This window comes from Labeo rohita, chromosome 24, assembly GCF_022985175.1.
Source record: "Labeo rohita strain BAU-BD-2019 chromosome 24, IGBB_LRoh.1.0, whole genome shotgun sequence".
Classification (NCBI taxonomy): Eukaryota; Metazoa; Chordata; class Actinopteri; order Cypriniformes; family Cyprinidae; genus Labeo; species Labeo rohita.
The window spans coordinates 13,390,616-13,409,670 of NC_066892.1; the positions used below are offsets into that span (position 1 = coordinate 13,390,616).

The 19,055-nt window shown below is 36.2% G+C and overlaps 1 protein-coding gene across 1 annotated transcript; it reads right to left on the minus strand.

Moving 5' to 3' along the window:
- Window positions 1–1,037: 1,037 nt before the first annotated feature.
- Window positions 1,038–15,395, minus strand: ankrd33ba (ankyrin repeat domain 33ba). The gene is made up of 4 exons (XM_051098156.1): window positions 14,447–15,395; window positions 5,956–6,085; window positions 5,642–5,782; window positions 1,038–3,675 (listed from the first exon to the last, which is right to left on the minus strand). The coding sequence occupies exons 1-4, from the start codon at window positions 14,855–14,857 to the stop codon at window positions 2,828–2,830; spliced, it is 1,530 nt and encodes a 509-aa protein (XP_050954113.1). The 5' UTR covers window positions 14,858–15,395; the 3' UTR covers window positions 1,038–2,827.
- Window positions 15,396–19,055: the final 3,660 nt, after the last annotated feature.

The following is a 19,055-nucleotide window of genomic DNA, read 5'->3' on the forward strand; positions in this document are numbered from 1 at the left end:
TCTGGAAATCGAGCACTGGCTTTGAAGCCAGTTCAGAGTGACCCAAACCTTAGGGTCCATCTGACATTCAGGTCTCTGTTTATTTGTTTTTGATAGGTTATCAGTGCTCCTAAAGCACTGATCCCACGTCAGATTCTCCAACAGAGGGCGCTTTATAGTTCTTCAAACAGTGTCCTGAGGCAAGTGCTGACCTTGCAAGACTGATAAGTCCCTCAGCGTCTGTCAGCTTGTGCCAGTGACCTCAATAGCTTAATTAGGTCCATGCTTCACCTTTCACCTGCTCAAAATTCAACAAATAGAGTCACACTGTGGTAATACAAAGCAGTTTTTATTCCAAAGTTACAATGAGATTCTCCTTCCAAGCATTGCTGGTCATTACTTTTGATACGACCTAAAGTAAACACAGTGTTTTTTAAGATAACAGGGTGACATTAGGTCAGCGCTGGTCTTGAAATCTTTATGAAATCAGTTGTCCATGTGTGTTTTGTGTAGTCTGAGTGTTGGACGCCGAGGCACAGTGGTGCTGTTGAGTTGACGTGAAGGTCAGTGAGAAGACATTTCAAACAGATATCGCTACACATTCTTTAATTAAACATTGTGTTATTCTGCATACAGAAATGTTTGTACCTGAGATTTGTTGTAATTTTGGATTAGTTGTTTCCAGCTCTGAAAAATACTTAAGGTAGAGCGGGGTAAGCTGTGCCACTTTTTACTTAAAGGGACAGTTCACCCAAAATTAAAATTCTGTCATTAATTACCCTCATGTCATTCCAAACCTGTAAGACCTTCGTTCACTTCGTTCAGAACACAATGATATTTTGAATTTTGATTTTTGGGTGTGCTATGCCTTTAAGCTGCCTCCTGTTAGGAGGAATGAGATGGAGGTAAAACAATTATGCCTAATATTTCAGGATGCTTTCTATAAAATTATATTAAAAGAAAGTGTTTATAATAGGGCCCACGTTAGAGGGAAACTGCCGTGTCAAGGTTAAAATGAATTATTGGTAAATAATTTGCATTTCAAATGAACAGGAGGAAAATATTTATAGTGTACAATACAGTGCCTTTGTAAAGTCTTACTTTACTGCACATTCTTTGCATTTTCATGTACCAAGGTATCCAGGATAAGGTTAAATATTCAGAATGTTTAATAATAATTTGAAGCTTTTGTATAAATAGTAACAGGATTACCTTTATTTGAAGGGAAATCTCAGTTTCACTATTAGTGAAGCCACTGGCATAGCTTGCCCTGAAGCTATTGTTTTTGGAAAATATGGTTTAATAATTCATGGCTTATCTTTAGCTAAATGATTTGTTTGTTTTGTTCATTAGTAATTCACCTATATACAGTTTTTGGGTTGTAAAGTTTTTAATAAACACAAATTTCATGATTCAATTAAATTCTGATTCACAAGCTTGTGATTCAATTCGATATAGAATATTTTGCATATATATCAGGTACAGCACATGCCAAATTTTCTCAAGGAAAAAAAAATCTCTCAACTAATGCTGTAAAATATACATGAGAGTCAGCGATCTGTCACTTCACATTAAACAGTGCCAAAACGGCATTTATTGTTTTAATACTGCAATAAAATGGACAGAATTTGTATTCTAAGACTTTGTTTCATATCAAAAAGCAACAAAGAACAAAGCTTATTGCAATGTATTGGACGGAAGATTGCTCTATATTTCATTTACTGAAAACAGGCTAGACTAATCGATTCTTGGGATTTAAGAATCAATACTGTTTCTTACAAAAGAGAATAGATTCGAAAAAATCAACAAGGCTGCAGTATGTATATATATACTCAAAACAATTTATTTCTGTGATGGCAAATCACTTTTACCAGCTACTACTCCAGTGTGACAGCATTTATTGTAAATATAAATCTTTTGTAACATTACAAGTCTTCACAGTCACTTTTGATCAATTTAATGTGTCCTTACTACATAAAAGTATTACTTTCTTTAAAACAAATCTCACTCACCCTAAACTTTGGAACAGTAGTGTGTATGATATATATTTTTAAACCTGCATACATTTTTGTTGGCTTTTTCAACTATGTACTTTGACATGCAAAGACATGTTTAGCCTTTTTAAGTGCACCTCTTCTCCTCAGACAGCTGTGTAAGTTTGACCCTTGATATGCAAAAGCCAATCATAATGTGGAAGCATGACACATCTTACCCCACTCTCCACATATAGTAACAAATACCATTTGGTAACACACAAGAAATGTTTTTTCTTGAACATGTATAGTTTCAGAACATAGTCATAGAAGAAAACTTTAGAGTGCTTTAGTAGTATAAATAGTTATTAAAATAGACATACAGACAAAATCAAATAAGATGCTGATCCATTATATCAATACCTCTTTTTCAGTCTTTCATTACTTGCTGGTGATTGTCTGTAGCATTTGTCTCTGAAATGTGTGCAAATACAGGCATGGCTGCTGGTTTAGAAAAAATGTTTAGAAAAATAGTTTTGAGGTATTGAAAAAATATGCTTGTTTAATACATTCACAATGCTACTGAGACAATGGACAACTCTAAAAGTCAAATAACCCTATTTTAAGGATGTAAACATAAAGTAGTATCTGGTTTTAGTAGTGTACCCATATTAGCTGATCTGGTTAGCTATTTTCCTGATTCTCAAACATATAAACCGTTCACTTTACCCCATTTTAAAAAGAGGTTTCCAAGCATTTAACATTATAAAAATTAGTTGTCTTGCCCAAAAAACAATAAATAGTCAAATAAATTTGAGTTTAACATCAAAATTGCATTTCAAGTATAAAATGGTGAGCAGTGCTATATCTCACACTTATTTTCTTTTGCCTGTAGTGAGTTGTTTCTTCATGACGGCCTCCAATCTTTTCCTTTCCGCCTCCTCTGCTTTCTTTCGTTCCTCTTTTAGTTCTTTATATCTCCACTTCGGGATCTGGAGAAACTGGTCGTCTATACAGCTGCTTTTCCGCCGCACTTTCTCCGGGACAAAGGTTGGTGTAGGTGCCTTGGTGATCCTCAGCTTGGGCACCACCAAACCTGGTCTAATGCTGCTCCTCCTCAGCAGGTGTAAGGGGTGCAGACTGACTCTGCGGATGGCTGGGGTCAAAGAGGAGGAGGCGTCTGATTGAGCCTGGTGTTGCAGACTGGCACGGCGATCTTTGGGCTTGGGCACCAGCAGGACGCGAGAGTTCTGGAATAGACGTTTGTAGTTCTCCAGGCGCTCGGGTCCTAGATTTTTCAGTTGTTCAATGCGTTGTTTTTTTAGTATCTCTGGAACAGAGTAACGGCGTTTCCCCACACAGGGCGGACTTCCGGGACACACCGTTCGGCACGCAGTCGCGATGAACGGGCTCCCCAGTGATGTTGTCATGCGCACCATGTGATCCAGAACCCCGTCTTCTGAAGCTTCGGTGACGTTGCTGATGTTAAAGAAGTCACGTAGTGTTTCTGAAATTTTCTGGATGCAGCCTTTGGGTGACTGAGCTTTGGCCACCAGCGCGGGCAGAAGGGGCCATTCGGGCCGATAGCTGTCGCAGAACTGATCCGCACACGGTTGCTGTATCAGACGCGTCATGGTGAACACAGTGTCGTAGCGGCTTGTGAAGATGGCCCACTCTCGCGCAGTGAACTTCCTCCCATTGTCCCTGGCATTCATATCCGCTCCTGATGGAAAAAACAAATGTGATGATGTGATTAGAGTTCATAAAATAGTGGTAACCTTAGCAGTAAAATGTTGTTAAGCAGTTATTTTGTAGTAATTCTGTTGAAATTGATATCATTGACCATAAATGAGTTGACTGTAACAAAATAATTAAATTATACATCTCTTGCCATATGACAAAAAAGTGGTACATGGCTTGTTCACTACATTCTTGCACTATGTCTTCTTAAGCAATACATAATAATAATAAAGAAAAATAACAGTTACAACATCAAAATTAATTAATGATCATAAATAATAAATATTATTTTGGGTGACACATTTTATATATAAAATGTAGCTTTACAAGTCAGAATATAAATTCACTTCAGAAAAAAAGAAAAATAAATACAATGTCAAAAAAATAGTAATAAATAAATATTAAAACATATTTTTTTGTAATAAGCATTATCCCTTTAGCACACATCATGCATAAAATGCAGCTTCACTGGTTAAATATAAAATCACTTTAGAAAAAAGCATAGCAAAAAATAAATAAAATATGAAAAAATGGCAGACATACATAAACTGCAGTTCAGAATATAAAATAATTTTAGAAAAAAAGAAAGCATAGCGAAAAATAAATTAATGAATTAATAAATAATAAGAGTAATAAAGAAACCGTAACAAGAATCAAAATTAACTAATGATCATGAATAATAATAAACATTTTCCCTAGAAAATATAATTTGGGTGGCACATTTTATATATAAACTAGCTTCACAGGTCAGAATGTAGTTTTGTATACATATTGTATAATATTATTGTAATAGTATTATTCCCATGGCACACATCATGCATAAAATGCAGCTTCACTTTAGAAAAAAGCATAGAAAAAAAAAATAAAATATGAAAAAATTATTAATAATAATTTCTTGTAATAAGTATTATTAGTTGTATGGCACACATCATACATAAACTGCAGCTTCACAGGTCAGAATATGAAATAATTTTAGAAAAAAGAAAGCATAGCAAAAAATAAATTAATGAATTAATAAATAAGAATCATAAGAAAAATAACAGTAACAGTAAAATATCAAAATGAATTAATGATCATAGATAATAAATATTTTTCTTTTTTTTGGGTGGCACAATTTATAAATAAAATGTTGCTTCAAGAAACATTAAAAATAATAAATAAATATATATATAATATAACAAGTATCATTTTATCGTATTGTTTTGTTCTGGTTAAAAAAAATTTTGGGTGGCACATTTTATATATAAAATTCACTTTAGAAAAAAAGTGAATACTAAAATAATAAATATTTTAGTAATAAGTATTATTCCTATGGCACACATCACACATAAAATGCAGAAAAATAAATAAATTATGAACAAATATATATTAATAATCATTTTTGTACTAAATATTTTTTGTATGGCACACAGGTCAGAATATAAAATCATTTTGGAAAAAAACTAAATAAATAGAATGTCAAAATGATAATAAATAAAATAAATGTATATATATATTTATTTAAATGTATATATATACATATTTTTTTAATAAAGTACAGCAAAAAATGAAAGAATAAAATATGATAAAATAAATAATAACAAGCTACAAGAGCCAAAATAAAAGCAAAAAAACTAATAATAATGAAAAAATAATTCTGTTCCTCACACTTTTGTGACACTATTGTGTGATACCAGATTTGTAATATAGTTGTATGAACTCCCGTCATATGGCAAGAGCTGCAACTTTTTCCAAAAAAAACAAATATGGATTCAAAATGGCACAAGAGTGAATAAATAATGACAACTTTTGCCATTTTGGCTGAACTATCCCTTTAAAATCAGTTAATAAATCTGTATTATTATGTCTGCACTATATCCTTGTCTTGTAGCTAATCATATAACAGCTGCTGTATAGTGTTTGCTGGCACGTCTGGCAGTGTGTTGTGCAGTGATCTGAGGCTTGAGTACCTGCCAGCATCAGGGCTCTGACACATTCCACTCGACCCTGTATAGCAGCTTTCATCAGAGCGGTGAAACCATGGCAGTTCCTCTTCTCAATGTCAAGCCCAGGAAAGTAGTTGAGTAGGTAGTTAGTGATTGTGATGTGACCTGCAATTGTTCAGATGAATTATGGAAAACGCAGTCAGCTGCTGAATATGTAACAACATTTCTAGGGCACTCAGCAATTCAGTTCTAGTTACTAGTTACTTAGACTTTACGGTAATCTAAATGTAAATATGTGCAGGTTGTGATTTGGATTGAGGCTGTGTGTTCGCTCTTACCCGCCTGGGCAGCAGTGGTGAGGGCTGTATTGCCTTCATTGTCCTGCCAGTTCACATCCAGGTGAGGACATTGGGAGAGAGCAATCACCACATCCACATACCCTTGGTAGCACGCCACTATTAGTCCAGTCTGCAAAGTCAACACACACACAAGGTATTACTGTCAAGAAGTTTCCACCCTGGCCAGGAACATTTAGTGAAACTAGCAGTCGGTAAATCCGAGGAAAACGGTCTCAGTTAGTAGAGCTGGGTATTGATCTACAGATTTCACAATTCAATTCTAATTTTGATTTGGATAAACACATAGTAATGTAAATCTCTCAAATAAAGCTGTGAACTACACAGGGAACCCTGTGAGTTTGTAAATTTCTATAATATTACAGGTTAAGTGTGTTGTACAATGTTTATATTTATCTAGCTATGTACATTTGAATGGTAAATGTAAGTAAATGTAACATCATGCTATATTTTACAATGTTTATAATTATTTGACGTCTATCTGCAGTTAAAAAACACAAATTCATCAAATGACCCTTCGCAAAAAGCCCATTTATATTTCAAGTTCAAGTACAACGATGTAAATCTACTTTCCTGATTTGTTTGTCTGACAGTAGCCGATTCGGCATTATGATTGGTCAGATGGCCTGTCAATCAAATTCCTGGCGAATGGTCAATTGACCCTTTGCAAAGACCCGCCCCCTTTTGTTGCTTCGCCTGACAAGCCATGATGCTCTCACACAGTGAAAAATACATTGCGGCGAAAGACAAGGTTACTTTCGTTATAAAACAAAGTATCAGCTTTTAAATGTTGTCTTCTCTAAGAAACTTAAACAATAAACACCGCTGTGTGACTTTTTAATGTGTCGTGACAGATCGCTGTGGCGCCACAGTTCAAGCAGCACGTGAATTGGTCATCTCTAACTATTTACTAGTTATAGGATTATTTAAACATGAATAAACACCAGGAGACATCTTGTTTCAACCGTGGAAAAAATGTCAATATATGCTATTTTTCAAGTTAATGTCCACCTATGTGAATCTACTATTCGGTCTGGTTTGTTTGTCGGACAGTGGCCGATACAATGATATGATTGGTCAGATGTCCTGTCAATCAAATTCCCAGCGAATGGTCAATAACAATAGACATAAAATAGACAGAAATGGCATTGACTAAAAGGTTGATCTTGAGATTTAAGAATTAAGTTATTAAATTATGATTGTTTAAAACTGATTAAGTGATGTTGTCAACCCAGCCCTATCAGTTAGATAACTGAAAAAGCATCAGCAGGGGTGTAAATCGATTCATGATTCATGTGTTTTCAGTTCAAGAACAATTTTTGAAAATTCTGAATTTGTTTTACACTGAGATTTTGATCAACGATTCGACTCTGCATTTGTAGGAGTGTTCATAGGATTAAACAGTGTTTACCAAGTAACGTTTTTGGTTTGCACATCAAAAAAATAGTAAACATAGTCATGGTATCTGCTGATCTGGGCATGTGAACTACAAATTCTAATCTGGCTTGAAGTAGGCAGTTTCAAACCTGATAGTGTGCAGAATTGCAATTATTTTGCAGTGTTATTGGCATGATTAAGCAGTGCGGGCTGATTTTTGGGTTTTTCTAAAGGTGTCTGGCATGCTTATTTCTCTCTTTGCAGTCAGTCTGGCCTATTTAAGTGTGAACAGTAACCGTGTGGAACGGAGTGTCAGCAGCGTCTCATCACACTGACACACAGCTGGAGGCTGCAGACTAAAAATAAACCTCGGACAAGCTAATTTTACACGGCTATAACAATAAGAGAGAGATGCTTCCAGTTGCTGCACATCAGATGATGTGTGCATTTGAGGTGACGTATGTAATTTTATTGACGTTTAATACACAGAGACATTAGTGAGCCATTAGTAGGTCAGCTTCCAACTGTAAATGCTATCTGTGGCGCTATCAGATCATTGGTTTGTTTGTCTGAGAATCCCGAATTTGGGGCAGCAGTACATTTGTGCGATGAATGGCAAAAAGGGGCGACTGTTTGATTGGATCATTGTCATTTGCTAATTGCTGCGATTTCATGTGCTGGCTACACCTATGAACAAAATATTTCATGTTTGGATCAGAATGACGCTTTAGGTAGTGAAAAAATAGTTCATCTAAAAACAAAAAAGTAAATATTTACTGAAGCTTCTCTTTTTCATATAATGACAGCATTTATTGTACATGTCTGAGAAGTCTTAATCTAAGCAACTGGCCAAAATTACATTTTCATGGAAACCAGAAAAACAGATAAATTCGATTTGTGAGCAAATCGTTCTTGCAAGAATCTCAGTGATTCAGTGATCCAGTCGCAGGAGTTACCCGAGTTAACAGCTCGCTGCAAGGAATGGTTTTCTCTGAATAATAGTACCGATTTCAGTCCAGTCATCACACGAAAGTATTTTGCATGAAGTATTTGTATTTCTTAGTCTCCATCTTTATATCAAATATGCTCAGCTTGGTTTTAATACAAATGTAGACATGTGTTGAGGTAATCTGTGGCCTGGTTGATTCCTAAAATAGAAAGGATTAGCCTTGTGAGCCATTGAATGAAAGAGGAGTTACAGGATTTGTCCTCCAGTTCAGCTTTGACAGTGAAGACAAAATACAGTGTCTACGATACTTCTAAAAAAAGAACACAACTGCTTGCTTTGCATATCATGTTTGGGTGTGAAATGCAAAGTTTAACCATAATGCTGTATTATATTATGCACTAATACTAAACATACTGCACGTACTCTGAACATTAGATTACTTATTGTGCATCACTAGAAGTTTTTAGGATGAATAATAATATACGACAGACTGGTACGACAAACCCCAACTGAAACAGGCTGGCCTCAAAAAAGTGTGACAGCAGCAAGCTGGCCTGGATTTGATAATATCATGTCAGTCTGGCTGTGAAATATTGGAGTCCTAGAAAACAGGTCAGTGGGTAACATCCATCCACAGATGTTCCGTCAATGACTTGATATTACATCAACGGCAGGCTCAAAGTGATCCTGACACATTCATCAACTGGAAAGCCCTACCTGCAGAGCGGTGTGTAAATGAAATATCTTGAATCTGCCAGAGAGTTGTCAGTTAAGCTGGATGAATTTACTTCCGTGCTAGGCCTGGTGTTGTAGTTAAAGATGATTAAGCTTTAGTGAAATCAGCCCAGGTTTTTTGTCAAAACACAGATTTGCAAGAACATGTAGACTGAACTCATATAGCAACAGTATTTGCATGGTAAACAGGATGTTGGGGTCATGAGTATGTATGTAAGTAATGGAAAATACAGATGGGCTTAAAAAGGCAGATGTTATGAATTCAGTAATGATATTAACAGTTCACTCAAAAGAGGCCTTTAAATCAACAGCACTAAGATTTTTGTCTGTTGCTTTGTAACGTAAGCCTAGAAATATAATTTCATTACGTAATATGACATTAATGACATTACATGTTATGCAACGATTAGTTCTTTTCCACAAATTTGTGATTTGTTCCAACAGTACTGTGCTGTTTTTCTGTGGTAATTTTCGCAGCATTAATTTGAGCTGAAAAGAAATCTAAACATGGTGTAATGCTGTAAATAAGAATTTTAGACAGTTTTTATTAGTTGCCTTTATGTGAATTTGCTTAAGTATGACCACAAAAATACAGCAAAAACAGTAATATTCTGAAATATTATTACAATTTAAAAGAGCTGTTTTATATTTGAATATTTTTTCCATGTATCCATGTATTCCTTTGATGGCAGATATGAATATTCAGCAGTCTTCAAATTCATGTGATCCATCATAAATTATTCTAATATGGTGATTTGGTCTCCAAATTCTTAATGGGGTTCAGTTAATAATAATGGCTCTTATTATTATTATTATTATCATCATCAACGTTGAAAACATTTTTGCTACTTGAACAGTGATACATTTTTTTTCTGGATTTTTGATAAATAGAAAGTTCAATTAACATCATTTATTTGAAATTGCAATATTTTGTAATATTATATAAATGTCTTTACTGTCACTTTTGATCAGCTGTATTGTTGCTGAAGTATTAATTTCTTTAAGAAAAAAAAAAGTGTACCCCAAACTCTTGAATGGTATATCACCGTTTCCACAAAATATTACTGTTTTTTAACTGTCATAATAAGAATCAGCATATTAGAACGATTTCTGAAGTATTAATGGCTGCTGGAAAATTCAGCTTTGTATCACAGGAATAATAATAAATTATATTGGTAAATATATTAGTGCTGTCAGTCAGTCAAAAAATACCTAATTAATCACAATTTTTTTCTGAAATTAATCGTGATTAATCCCACCTACCATTAAAGTTATTAAATGTACTTTTATATTGTAAACATTTCACATTCAATATTCAAATTAATGTAGAAACAACCTAAAGACTGTATATTTTTAATAACTTTTAAATGTTTTTACGACTGAAGGTGAGTATTACTGAAACCAGTATTACTGACGTCTCTAGGATTTTTTTCCCCTAATATTTAATCATTGACTATAGCCATTCAACATTACAGTATAATTAAGTTATAAATTTTAACATTTATTAGTCTTAAAAACATAACAGCTTATAATTTAAGTGAAACACGCATACTCCTAGTTTTATTTGCACTTTAATATGAAATGTTACAGGCTACAGGCACTACAAGCACAGTGTAACAGCTGACAGAACAGGTAATCTAAACGCAATATATTGTTGTCCTACTGAAGCTCCCTCATCACCTTTTCCCATGCTTGTTTGACTAGCGCCCGACGCTGAAGTGCACGTTTGAAAAGTCTCCCGTTTGATGTGGTCTAAAAGATGTTTTGCGACTAAATAAACACTTCTTGTCAAGAAAAAGAAACAGAAGTAGCAGTTGTGAGTGGAGTGGCCAACCCTAGCCCCGCCCCTACGCTAACTGCGTTAAATATTTTTAACACTGTTAAACAGGAAAAATTAATTGTCTGCGTCAACACGCTAATTGACAGCACTAAAATATATTTAAATGCAGGTAGTTATTTTAAACTGTAATAACATGTCACAATATTTTGGTCTTTACTGTATTACTGAATTTTTTTGTCAAGTCATTCGACCTAGGAAGAGATGTAGGCCTAATGCTCACTGACTGATGACCTTATTTACAGCATTACACCATGCGGAGATGGTCTCAAATGAACAGAGCACATGCTGGAACTATTAGTGGGGAAATCCTGTGCCTATTGCTCTGAACTGTCCTGTAGTGGGAAGACAGTGTCATCCCACTACAGCTGTTTTTGTGAGGAATGGATTAGCCATGCCATCATATCAGCTCCTCTTTTTAGAGTGAATTGATTTTACATTTTTAAACACATTTTGTTGAATCTAAGATTTTAAGTTGTAATGTGATATATTTTGAACTGTCGAGGCCTCAGGCTCTGGGAGGTGATGTCATTTGGGGACTCATTTTTGTGAGGAATGGCCAGGTTTAGACTAGAAAGAGAAAAGGCAAAAGCCTGTTCTTGTGACTGTGCAACTCCGTTATTAAACCCTCAAGGCCTGCAAATTATTTAAGCGGTACTCGTATGCACTGCACAACGTGTTTTGCATTTAGCTTTTATATAATGTTATTATCCCACAACACATGCCTTAGAGGTCACAGCCTTCTACCAGAATCAGCGCTGAAACTTCACGTGTTTAATGCTCATGTAAAATTTCTTGTCTAACTGACATTCTGACATTTTGTTAGTGGAACGTTATAAATCGACCACGTTCACACCACAATATAAATTTAAAAGCTACTTACTGCCTTAACAAGAAGTGTTGGGTTTGTAGGTGCCGTGTGAATTAGCCTTAATGTAAGTTCTTGTGACTATCACAATTAAAAACTAGGTAAGATAGGAAGAGCTTTAAGAATCCTGAGCGTTATAAAAGTGCTTATTCAAGGTTTGGCTGAAAATAGGTTATTGAGACTTCGAATAAACAATGTGGTCAGCCTTTGCATTCCTCAGTTTTTACCACAAAGCATACATAATTAATTAAGCTCCCATCCTGAAAAGCTAAGAAACGGCATGTTGTTCTTAAAAAAGTCTATTCAAAAAACTCTACAAACCTACAAATAATGATAATAAATAATTAAACCAGTTCTGTTTTGTTTGTATTTCTTCTGTTTGGCTATTAAAGTTAAAGTTCACCCAATAATTAAATTTTACTGTTAATTTATCCATCCTCAGGCCATACAAAATGTGACTTTTTTCTTCAGTGGAACAGTAAATTAGTTTTTTAGCTGAAATCATGATATTTGGTGATTCATGAAGTGAGAGTCAATGGCTACCGTCAGGTTGAGACTCAAAAAAGCATATCATGCCACACAAAATTTATATCCGTGGCTCCTGATGATATGTTGATGTCTGACATGGTACATTATCTGACAATATGTTATTTACAGTATTACCACCTGTAATTCATAGCCTCAGGCAAACAATCCAGAGTGATGTCCAGTTAATGAGCAAATCATTCTTTTGAACCGATTCTTTTCAGCAAACTGGATGAATCAGTTCACCCAGATTAAACCATCTGAAACAGTTGCAGCTCAAGCAGCATAATTCTACAAGTTACTCAATCAAAGCTCACTTTTGGACATGCTCGACAGTCGCTCCAAGGATTATACCAGTGTACATTATCCTATTGCACTGATTTTGTAAGAGCTCATTCAGTGCTCCAGTTCCTCCAACTCAGTTCCATCCGTACTCTGAACTGAAAAAAACAGTTTGGACTTGGACCGAAGAACTGATGCGCTGCTGATACGAGCATGAGTGAACCAAGCACTCGAATAAAGCGGCAAAACTAAAGTTTATGTAAACTTTTATTTTGTGGTTTATGTACAAAGGTGAGTTGATTAAGACTAATTTATTCACTTTAAATTCAATAGATGTGTAAAATCTCCATACATAAACAAAACTTCTTTGAACCAGTATATTAAAATGAAGTGTCCTAATAAACAGTTTCCGAATCGCACTTCCCCATTTACCTGAGGCTATGGGTTACAGGCAATAAAGTTGTAAATAACGTTAAGTTTCTTGCACAGACCAATCGTTTTGCTCAGTATAGTGCCAGTAGCCACAGGTATTAATTTTGTGTTGCCTGACATGCTTTTTTGGACTCAAAAGTGCTGTTAGCCATTGACTTGCATTTTATGAATCACTAAGGACAATGATTTCAGATTAAAATCTTCTTTACGGTTCTACTTAGTTCACCCAAATTGAAAATTAGCCCATGTTTTACTCACCCTCAAGGCATCCTAGGTGTATATTACTTCCTTCAGACGAAATACAGTCGGAGTTATATAAAAAATTACCCTGGCACTTCCAAGCTCTATAATGGCAATGGGCAGGTGTTTCTTTTCAACAGTCCAAAACAAGTCAAATAAAGCGCATCCATCCATAATAAAAAAGTGCTCCACATGGCTCTGAGGGGTGAATAAAGGCCTCCTGTACCAAATCGATGCATTTTTGTAAGAAAAATATCTATATGCAAAACATATTAATCACTTTCTCTAGCTTCTGATAACTGTTGTTCACGTAAGCCACTTCAGGCGGATGACGTAGGGCGGAGGTGTTGCGCCTGAGAGTCTTGTGAAAACCAACGTTTGTTTACAGAAGCAAAGGAAGCAAAGTTTCCTTACTTTACTAAGGAAAACCAGTCTCCTCTTGGCTTATATCGAAATCCTCCAACATTTTTCTTTACAAATCCTCGTTTTGTAATTCGTGACTGGTGCTTTGTTTACCTCTTTCATCCGCCTGAGGCGGCTTCTGTGTACAGCTGTTAGCGCAAGCTACATTAAAGTGATTATTACGATGTATGTATGGATATTTTTCTTACAAAAACGCATCGATTCGCTACAGGTCACCCCCTGAAGCCGTGTGAGGCACTTTTTATGTGCTTTATTGGACTACACCCAATAAAGAAACACCCGCCCGTTGCCATTATAAAAGACTTTTTCTCTCATCTTTGTTATTGTAAAATAAAAATTAAAAGAGCAACGGTGAAAGGCACATTGTCATTATAGAGCTTAGAAGTGCCAGGGTAATTTTTAATGTACTCCGATTGGATTCGTCTGAAGGAAGTAAGTCATATTGACCTAGTAAATAATGGGATAATCTTATTTTTTGGTGTACTAACCCTTTAAGTTGTACTGAAGTTTAGCAAATTTTGGTTTTTGGGTGAACTATCCCTTTATTGCGAATCGGAGTCGGACAGATCCGAAAAGATCCACTTTCTCTGACCGCCTCGCACAACTCTGATTCAATTCGTAAATGATTCGTTCAGACCCGTTTTGTTCAATCGCTTAAATGAAAAGATCCGACTCAACAGAAGGATTCATTCACATCCTTGTCACACGCGGATGTCACAGCATGTTACACGAGAATGTGGTTTAACTGTAATGTAAAGTGTGACAAAACATAATCATTCATATCATTTGTGTCTGATATACTTACCCTATTGTTTTTGTCCGTCTCCTGGACATCCTCCTCCGTAACACCTTGTCTAATCATGAGTTTCACTATAAGCGCGTTGTTGCTGCAACACGCTTGAAAAAAAGACAGCGGTGCGGGACTCTCCGGTGAAGGGGTTCTCTCAGAGTCAGCAAAGTCATCGTCCGGCGGGTAAAAGGAGTCGTCTGAGGCGATACTCCTGGTGTCCGGCAGATCTGAAAAGTCATCCAACTCCTCGAAGTCCTCATCCAACTCGACCGAGCAGAGATATTCATCATATTCGCCATCGCCCGCGCGGTCAGGTGATTCCTCCACGATGGTGGGACAGATCTGGGCGCTTTTAGTGTGTTTAAGTGGTTTAACTCTTCCCGGAGATGATCCTCCGCCACCCCTGTTGTCCGTTATCAGAACCATTTAACCCCAATAGGATAAAATCCTCAAGGCATGCGGATCAAACACCTCCTGGTCTCCTTCGGCAGCATTTAGGTACGTTTCAGATACCAAATAAGCAAAATGCTATTACAAAAAGCGTTTAATCTCCAAACTGCGGTTCGAATCTTCTTCTAACTATCCGCGACTTCATTTTCCACCACTCGTATAAAAAGCAAGTGCATTTGGTGTCCATGTAATAATAGCTTACCGTAGTTTTATCAGCTTGTTTAAATCATTTCTGTCTCTGTAACGCAAAAGTCATTGCTGTGTTCCTCAACAACACTCCGGCGATGATTAGAAACTCATGTGGAAACCGAAAACTCGAAAATAAGTCTTTGCAGTTCCATGTAAAGTGAAACAATCTTCAGGATGTCGCAATTTTTCCCGGGGGGAACTTTTCAGTTATTGTGATGTTGCAAACAAACAGCATTTGATGGTGGAAGCGCTGGACATTCCCCGCAGATGATAAGAGAGAAATAGACGAGTGCGCTACAAAACTCTGCCTCCATAATCCGATTAGATTCGCTCCTCTCTCTCTCTCTCTCTCTCTCACACACACACACACACACATGCTACTTTTTTCTCCTCCCTCCCTCTTTACACATATGGGTCAATGACAGTTTCCCAAATCTATTAGAGACTGATAACTACACTAAAATACTAATATTTAAAATGACATAAACTCTCTTATCTCCTCTTTGTTATTATAAAATAAAAAGAGCAACAGTAAAAAAAAGCACATTTTGGAATTCTTCTGCTTTTTTATGAAATATATATTACATTTATATATTAAATACAGTTGAAGTTGAAAGTTTACATACACCTTGCTGAATCTGCAAAATGTTTTGGGGCGTGGGGGTGAAAACTTTTTGAATTTGAAGATCAGGGTAAATTTAACTTATTGCGTCTTCTTGGAAACATGTAAGTAGCTTCTGAAGGGCAGTACTCAATGAAAAAGGCCATATTTAGGCAAAATAAGAAAAATGTACACATCTTCATTCTGTTCAAAAGTTTTCACCCCCGGCTCTTAATGCACAGTTTGTCCTTCTGGCGCATCAGTGAGCGTTTGAACCTTCTCTAATAGTTGCATACGAGTCCCTCAGTTGCCCTCAGTGTGAAAAGATGGATCTCAGAATCATACAGTCATTGTTGGAAAGGGTTTAAATACACAAAAGTGCTAAAAAACCAAAGAATTTGTGGCACCTGAAGTATTTTTCAGAAAAACAGCAGCCAGTTAAACAAGACCATTAAACAAATAAAAAATTGGTGTATGGTGTATGTAAACTTGACTTCAGCTGTAAATATCTATCATCTATTTTTTTATTATGTAAACCAGTGAACACAAAGCAGCTAAAACTTGTTATTTCTGGAAAGTACAACATTTAGTTTATCATCAGTATGGGTTTTTTCTCAGCTCTGTGACTAGCTGTGTTGGGGATGTCCCTGTGTGAGAGTAATACCAGTATTAATCAACTTTCCGACACTTGTGATTCTATTCTTACTTTGGTTAGAATTTACATACAACAAAACCTTAAATGATCTTTCATCTTCGCTTTCTTCACTATGATGTCATTCACGTTTCAACGTGATTGCAAGCACAGCACTTTCACATTTAGTTTTTGCACCTATTTTAGGGAAGTTACACCGTACATATGCAAACGCCCTTAAGTCACACATTACTGCTAATATGTGTGCTCTATTACAAGCTCCAGCTTTTTCCACAATCCTAACACTCCCATTTCCTTGGAGTTCTAAGATAAGTGGCATAATTGCTGTGACTAATTAGTGAGTCATTTAGCCCCGAACAGCTGGGAGCTTGGGCTCCATCCCCTTCACTTGCAGCTGTGATCTTATCAGTCAAACATACGTACAGCGCAGCAGTACAGTCCACACTGCTTTGTATGCTTGCGATCAACCGTTACACGTCTGTTACAGAGGAAGTACTGTTGGTTTTATAAATGAGCTAACGGCACTGCCAAAATTACTCATTATCTAACTGCCAAAGCGTGGCTATCATTTTACAGCCAGTGACACAGTAGTATACTATATACTACATGGTAGCCTTACAATAGTAATTATAATATTTATCAGTTTTGCAATGGACAGCATTTGTGGCATAATGCTGATTACCACACACACAAACAAATTAATTTCCCCTTGTTCCTCTTTTAAAAAATAAATAAATAAAAATCTGGGTTACAGTAAGGCGCTTACAATGGAAGTGAATGAGGCCAATCCGTACACAAAATACTCACTGTTTCAGAATTATCGCCACAAGATATGAACAACAAGAGTGTTAACATGAGTTGATTTGAAGGGGAAAAATCACTTACCAACATTTTCTGTAAAGTTAAATTCAATTTTACAACAACCAAACACCACAAACCCTAAGCCATCAAAATGGTTGTAAAAAAGATGATTAAAATAGCTTTACAGCTCAAATAATCAAGAAATTTTATAACCAACTGTCATTTCTCTTAGAAATGATAGATGCCATGCTGCTCCTTGGCTACTTCAGCTTAGACAATTACATTAGCTCAGCACTCTGGCCTGCTTAGGTTAATAAATCCTCAGGAGCCGATCAAGAAGGGAGAACTTCAAGCTGAGTAAAGTTCATCTGGTATCTTATGTAAATCACCCAAAAGCACTTGAATAGACTTGACCAGCAAGCTTTGATATTACATTGATAGTTCACCCAAAAATGTGAGTCATTAATTATTCACTTTCATGTCGTTCCAAACTCTTTGTTCATCTTAGGAACACAATTTAAGATATTTTTGATGAGATCCGAGAGCTTTCTGACCCTGAATAAACAGCAAAGCAACTAAAACCTTCAAGGCCTAGAAAGGTAGTAAGGATATCGTTAAAACAGTCCATGTGATATCAGTGGTTCAACTGTAATGTTCAACCTGGTCTCCTGACGAAAACGTACCTTTGGGAACTTTTTCGCAAGATGCGAAATACATACCGCCATGTACGTTTCGTGACATATTCAATGTGAAACGTCCACTGGGTGGCGCTAAAAGAGTGTTTGGTGTTCAGATGAACATACATATGGTACGTTTAATGTGATGTTGGTTTTGTATGTGTCACCACAGTTCTGGTTTGAAATGTCCATTGAGTGGTGCTATAACTCTAATGCTCCCTGACGTTTTAAAATAACATACTATCTGCTCTACACCTAAACCTACCCGATAGTATGAGCGTGTTTTTCCCAGTAAAAGTATATAAATTGACAATATACTTCTTAACCTCAAGTGCCTGTCTTGCCTAGCTCTGCGTGAACTCTGTGTATTCTGGTTCAAAACAGTTAGGGTATGTCAAAAAACTCTCATTTTCTCCTCCAACTTCAAAATCATCCTACATCGCTGCAAAAGTACTGACCCAGAGTTTACAAACTGAACACGCAAAGATCAAGCGCTCTTTACAAAAAAGGTAAAACAGCGATGTAGGGCGATTTTGAAGTTGGAGAAGAAAATGAGATGGGAGTTTTTTGACCTACCCTAACTGTCATGAACCAGAATACACAGAGTTCACACAGAGCTAGACAAGATGAGCATTTGAGGTTAAAAAGTATATAAATTGTAATTTTTTTCAGAAAATAGATAAGACCCTTCTTCCTCGGCTGGGATCATTTCGAGCAGTTTAAAACTCGGGAAGTTTAAACTCGGGGGCACCATAGAATTTCACTATATGGAGAGAAATCCTAAAATGTTTTCGTCAAAAAACAATGATATCTTGGATGACAAGGGGGCGAGTAAAATATTTGTAAATTTTTGTTCTGGAAGTGAACTTCTCCTTTAGACTTGAAACAGTGTGTATTGACGTCTTTCTGTGGTTGAAATAAAATACGTTCGGTTCAGGTGTCATTGATCTAATAAGGCAATACACTGACATTGTCACAACACATTAAAGAGCCACAATATGGTATTTATTGTTAGAATTTCTTAAAAAATTACATTTTAAAGCTGAGACCTTGTTTCATACCAGAAGTAACCTGCTCTGTGTTGTCTGTCGGCATGTTGTAGATTTCCTCTTTGCTTCCTCTTTGTATTTTTCACTGCGTTACAACATGATGCCAAGTGTGAGAGTGACATTGTTTGTCGAACACAGGAATGGTAACAAAGGAGGGAGGGTTTTTGCGAAGGGTCAATTCCGTGCCGGCTGAGCAACCGAGCAA

Excerpts from the sequence above, each read along its gene's own strand:
- ankrd33ba (XM_051098156.1), bottom strand. The coding sequence starts at position 14,857 with ATGGTTCTGATAACGGACAACAGGGGTGGCGGAGGATCATCTCCGGGA. Across the intron at positions 6,086-14,446 it reads AGACGGACAAAAACAATAGG|ACTGGACTAATAGTGGCGTG; the intron begins GTAAGTATATCA and ends TTGACTTTGCAG. Across the intron at positions 3,676-5,641 it reads CAGAGCCCTGATGCTGGCAG|GAGCGGATATGAATGCCAGG; the intron begins GTACTCAAGCCT and ends TTTTTCCATCAG.